This window comes from Calonectris borealis, unplaced genomic scaffold (genome assembly GCF_964195595.1).
Source record: "Calonectris borealis unplaced genomic scaffold, bCalBor7.hap1.2 HAP1_SCAFFOLD_50, whole genome shotgun sequence".
In the NCBI taxonomy this organism is placed as follows: domain Eukaryota; kingdom Metazoa; phylum Chordata; class Aves; order Procellariiformes; family Procellariidae; genus Calonectris; species Calonectris borealis.
This window is the reverse complement of record NW_027441459.1, coordinates 53089-58749: the sequence shown is the minus strand read 5'-3', so window position 1 is coordinate 58749 and position 5661 is coordinate 53089. Positions and strand designations below refer to the sequence as shown.

Below are 5661 nucleotides of genomic sequence, written 5' to 3'. Positions count from 1 at the left end.
TGCACGGCCCGAGTGCCCTCTCCCCTTCCCGTTTCCCTGGTGTTTAGATCTGCAGTCTTTGGCGAAATGCCCTTTCTTTCCACAGGCCCAACACGGTCCTCTCGGTCGATTTTGACGCGGGGGGAGCGCTGTGGGCAGGTTCCCCAACCGAGGGCAGTTTGCCGCTACGTGGCCCGCCTGACCACAATTAAAACATGTCATCACATTAGCTATCGCAGTGCGAACAGCTACCTGAATTGGGGCTAAGTGCTCTTCCTTTGCGACATGCTTGATCATGTCTGCGATACTTAACCCCACTGGCAGTGATCGTAGGATCTCTTTGGTTGCCGAATTACACTGCTGACGTAAGCAATCTGCAACAACCGGGCCTTTCGCTTCCGCGGGCAGGGTCGAGGAGTCGACCGCTGCCTGAAGGCGATCCACAAACTGCGTAAAGCTCTCGCTTTCATTTTGCTTAATTGTGGACCACAGCGACGGCTTGGCAATAACTCTAGAAGCGGTGCGAATAGCTTCTCTAGCCGCGCGGGTAGTTGTCATAACTTCATGGGCCCGCAGGCCCTGGGCCTGCGCCTGGGGGCTAATCATGGTGGGGTCTGTACCCATCAGCCGCTGCAGGCTGGAACCGTGTAGCGGGTGATCCGCCCCGGCCACTTGGGCTGATTGTCTCGCACAGTTGTCCTCCCATTCTTGTTTAAAAACGATCATCCCTGCCCCATCAAAAATCAATCTACAAGTTTGTTTTATATCGAACGGGAGCATATCGTCTCCCCCAAAGACGCCATCTATGAGGGTGGAGACCATGGCAGAATTAAGGCCTTTATCTGCAATCGACTTAACGATCGCTTGTACATCCTTAGGGTTTACTGGCGAGTAAACCCTCTGTCCCCCGTCCGTCACTCGGACCGGGAACGCTACCCTGGCTGATGGGACCCACTCGGCACACGCAGTCTTTATTTTCCTCCAGTCGGTGAGGGGGAGGTTTTTGTTTTTATTTTGGATGAAAGTGTTTTGGCTTTTGACTGTGTGTACTCCCATTTCCTCCTCCTCTGAGCTTGGATCAGTCACGAGCCACTCGTCCCAGCTAGTGTCTGATCCGGAGCCGGAACTCGACTGATCGGCTGCTTCCGGTTTCTGATACCTTTTTGTCGGGCTCCAGCCCCGCCCGCTTCTCCTGCGGGCAAGCCATTCCCTCCCTCTTGGCCCGCCCCTCCTTTCTGGTTCGCCCCGCCCTTTGCCCGGGGGGGTGTCTGCCCTCTGAGGGCATTTTTTCAGATGGTCACTCTGATTGGCTTTCCGCCCTTCGCTCACGCTCCCCTCCTCCTCCTGGCCACTCCCACCGCCTTTCTTCTTCTCGTTCTCCTCCCCTTTTCGGTCATGTGCGCTTGTTAATGCTAGCGCCTCCTCCCAGTTCCCGCCGCGGGCATCTTCAGCCCGCCCATCCCCTTTGTGCTCGGCGCCATCTTGGGGCGTATAGGGCGGTGGTTTAGCCCGGGCTTCCTCAGACTCTATCCTTTTCGCAACGCCCCTGGCTTCCTCAGCCAACCCTCCCCAGAAGGATTTAGCTCTCTCTTGCGCCTCCGTAAGCGGGTCAGGGTTCGGGGATTGAGGGGACATGGCGCCCTCTTGCGGATCTTTAGGCTCAGCAGAATCATCACCATCTAGGGGGTGCAAAGTCTGCGTGGCTGCCCCGACTCCCAGTTTCGGGATGGCCAGCAAACAGTCCTTTGCCGCCCTCCAAGTCTCCTGTTCTTGTATTGCCTTCTGCAGAGCCTGTACGACTTTCCCCCACGACTTAAGGGTTTTCCCACAACCCGAGGACATCGTCTCCTCGGCTAACGCTTTAGTACATTTATCCCACACTTCAGGGTGAAGGATATCGACTGGCTGGTCAATGGTCCCAATGTGTAAAAGCCTCGCAACGGCGAGGGTAAAATCTTCGGGCCTACAATCAATACCCCACTGCTTATGTAATTGCGATACGACCTTCACAAGAGCTTCCATCCTCCTTGTTGGTCCGGGAGCGTCCTCCCCGCCGGGCTGGTCCTGCCGCTCCGGCCACCGTTCACCCGATTCCAGGTGGGCTCTCCCGGGTTTCGGCACCACTTGTCGCCTTCGTGAGGCGAGGCGACCTGGTTCAGGAACGGCACGGCGACCCCCCTCCCCGGGGCGCTCGGGCCATCGACTCGCAGACACCAATGTGGTGGACGGCAAATGGCGTTTATTGGTAGATAACACGGTGTTATATACCTTGGGTTTACGACGTCACTTCCGCCTCCTTACTTCACACCTAAATGCTACTGGCTATTAGGGGAGGGGGTCCTATCTTTCCGTACAGCGCGATATCTTCCGGCCGCCTGATCCTAACTACCCACAGTGGGTGTTGGTCTCTCCTGCCAAATCACTAGCGATAGGATGAGAGGAAATGGCTTCAAGTTGTGCCAGGGGAGGTTTCAATTGGATATTAGGAAAAATTTCTTTACTGAAAGAGTTGTCAGGCCTTGGAACAGGCTGCCCAGGGAAGTGGTTGAGTCACCATCCCTGGAAGTATTTAAAAGATGTCTACATGAGGCTCTTAGGGACATGGTGTAGTGGGCATGGTGGTGTTGAGGTGACGGTTGGACTCAATGATCTTAAAGGACTTTTCCAACTTTAATGATTTTATGATTCTATGATTCAAAGGTCGGGCATCTTTGACCAGCCCTGTCATATGTGAGAGAGCCTCAAGCAGAAGCCTTTTGACCGTCCAGGATCTCCATGGCATTGGGCACCAGTAAAGTGAAGGCTCACCCCAGCCCTCATTCCCTCACACATCAAGCCATGCCCTTGTCCCCCTAAGCCAAGGCAGCACCCAAGCCCAACAGCAGGGCCTTTTCGCCTGCAATTCCCTGAGCGTATTCTGCACTCCTCTGTGGAAAGAAGAGCCCAGGCTGCACACGCTGCACGCAGGCAATCCCCTTTATTTACAGACATGCCACAAAGGAGGCCAGCATTAGCGCAGTGATAGACTCATGGAGAGAAGGCCTTTGGGCCAGACAGACTGGCTTCAGCCTCTTGAGAAGGAGGGTGAAAGCAAACATTTCTGAGCAAACACGATTATAACCAGTACAATGCCCAAAGGACACAAGTTGCCTGAGATCACTTGGAGAAACCTTGTGAAGAGAGATGGGCAGCTTATTTCTGCTGAAATACTATGGATTGAATCAGGTTCTTGAGGGCATTCTTGAGTTCCTTGTTCCTCATGCTGTAGATGAGGGGGTTCACTGCTGGAGGTACCAACGAGTACAGAACTGTCACCATCAGACCCAAGGATGGGGAGGAGATGGAGGGAGGCTTCAGGTAGGCAAATATGACAGTGCTGACAAACAGGGACACCACAGCCAGGTGAGGGATGCATGTTGAAAAGGCTTTGTGCCGCCCCTGCTCAGAGGGGATCCTCAGCACGGCCCTGAAGATCTGCACATAGGACTGCACAATGAAAATAAAAAACCCAAATCCTAATGAAAGGGTAACCACAATAAGCCCAGCTTCCCTGAGGTAGGTGTGTGAGCAGGAGAGTTTGAGGATCTGGGGGATTTCACAGAAGAACTGATCCACAGCATTGCCCTTGCAGAGGGGAAGTGAAAATGTATTGGCAGTGTGCAGCAGAGCAGTGAGAAACCCACTGATCCAGACAGCTGCTGCCATGTGGACACAAGCTCTGCTGCCCAGGAGGGTCCCGTAGTGCAGGGGTTGGCAGATGGCAACATACCGGTCATAGGCCATTATGGTGAGAAGATAATACTCTGCTACAACTAAAAAGAGAAACCAAAAGACTTGAGTAGCACATCCCAAGTAGGAGATGGCCCTGGTGTCCCAGAGGGAATTGGCCATGGATTTGGGAACAGTGGTGGAGATGCAGCCCAGGTCGAGGATGGAGAGGTTGAGGAGGAAGAAGTACATGGGGGTGTGGAGGCGGTGGTCGCAGGCTATGGTGGTGATGATGAGGCCGTTGCCCAGCAGGGCAGCCAGGTAGATGCCCAGGAAGAGCCAGAAGTGCAAGAGCTGCAGCTCCCGCGTGTCTGCGAAGGCCAGGAGGAGGAAGTGGGTGATGGAGCTGGTGTTGGACATCTGCTGCCTCTGGGCATGGGGGACTGTCCAAGAGGGAAAAGACAGTGACAAGTTAGGAGAGACTTCTCTGAGCAAAATCAAAGCCATTTCTCATAGGACCCCCCCAAAGTGTCTCTCTCCATTCAGGAAGACCTTTGGCAGGTCCCTTGCACGAGCTCTGGTTGGTGCTGGCTGAGGGTGACCCAGGGAGCTGGAGGCTCTGCTCTGGGCTCTGGAGGAGTCAGTCCTGCTCCACAGCAACAGGTAAACAGGAACACGGGTGATCTCAGATTAAATCCACTCGTGATATCAAAGAGCTTCTCAGCATTGTCGCTGTCAATTCACCTGCCTGCAGAGCAGAGCTGTGGGGTTTTGGTTTGTGCCTTCTGGTCTGGTTGCCCCACCACAGCTGAGCAGTGTTTCTAATGCAGAAATCCCGGGCATTTCTGCTGCACTGCAAGTGAACTCGTGTGGGTCCTGAGAGGCAAAGGGACTGTCCCTCAGTGCCGAGTGAGGACAGCCGCTCTGTCCATCAGCCCTGATCTCAGCTGCCCTGTGCTGGCAGCTCTTTCAGCTGGAGGATCATGGCACTCCCCTGTTCCCCCCAAAAGAAACCGGACACTGCTGGGAGCAGAGGAATCCACGTTCTGAGTGCACATCTCCAAAGCCCTCACCCCATCGTACCTGAGGAGGATCTCAGCTCTCCCCTCCCAACCACGGACACACAGGGCTCCTTAGAGCTGCCCACATACAGCCACCCAGCAGCATTTCAATGGCCTTAGCACCGAGGTGTCTTCTCCATGGGGCTCCTGCATGACATAGAGATGCCCCGGGAGAGCTTTGCCCTACTGGCGGGCAGCCTGCAGCCCAGCAGGACCTCCCAAGGAAAGACTCAACTCTCCTAAATTTGCTGTGTCCTGGAAGGAGGGTGAGATGTGTGCCAGCCGCACACCCTGCAGTACCCAGAGCCCCAAAGGTTAACAGGGTGCGAGTTGGATGCTTTTCCTCCACGGACAGACGGGCATGACAGTAGACACAGCGTTGGTGTCTGAGCTGCACTTGAATCCTCACCCCCCACAGCAGTGAGTGTCACAGTAAGAACAAGGGCGGCAGGGAGAAGAGGAGAATGTGCCAAAGTTCCCCTGTCAAGGGAGGCAGGAGAGGGAGACACAGTCAGAGGCTTGAGTTTTTCTCCTCTTTGGTGGTCAGGCTGCTGGGAAGGCAACTAGTGGCCAAGCGTCCATGACATGAAGGGCAGAGGCTCTGCTGTGTGAGTGAGGAGAGCAGGGGGTTGCTCCAGGGAAAGCATCTGCACTGCAGGGGATGGCAGGGAGGTGCCTGAACCCCTCCTGCCATGGCCTTTCTGGGAGCAGTTCTCTCTTCCTCGCTGCCCATGGCTCTGCTGCCTGGAGCTCTTCTGGGCCAGGACCTGTTTCTCTGCCCTCACCTCTCCTCCCTCTTCATGCTCACAGGGCCATCCGCCCTGCTGCGTGCTCAGCTCTGCCCTGCAGACACCTCCTGGCAGCAGGGCACTGCCCAGGGACATCTCGGTGTGTGCAGGGGCTAAGGAGCAGC

General features: G+C 55.3%; 1 protein-coding gene across 1 annotated transcript; it reads right to left on the bottom strand.

The window, feature by feature from the left end:
• Positions 1-3171: 3171 nt before the first annotated feature.
• LOC142076474 (olfactory receptor 14C36-like) lies at positions 3172-4194 on the bottom strand. Its single transcript, XM_075138764.1, has one exon. It carries the CDS (start codon positions 4192-4194, stop codon positions 3172-3174), a length of 1023 nt encoding a protein of 340 aa, XP_074994865.1.
• Positions 4195-5661: the final 1467 nt, after the last annotated feature.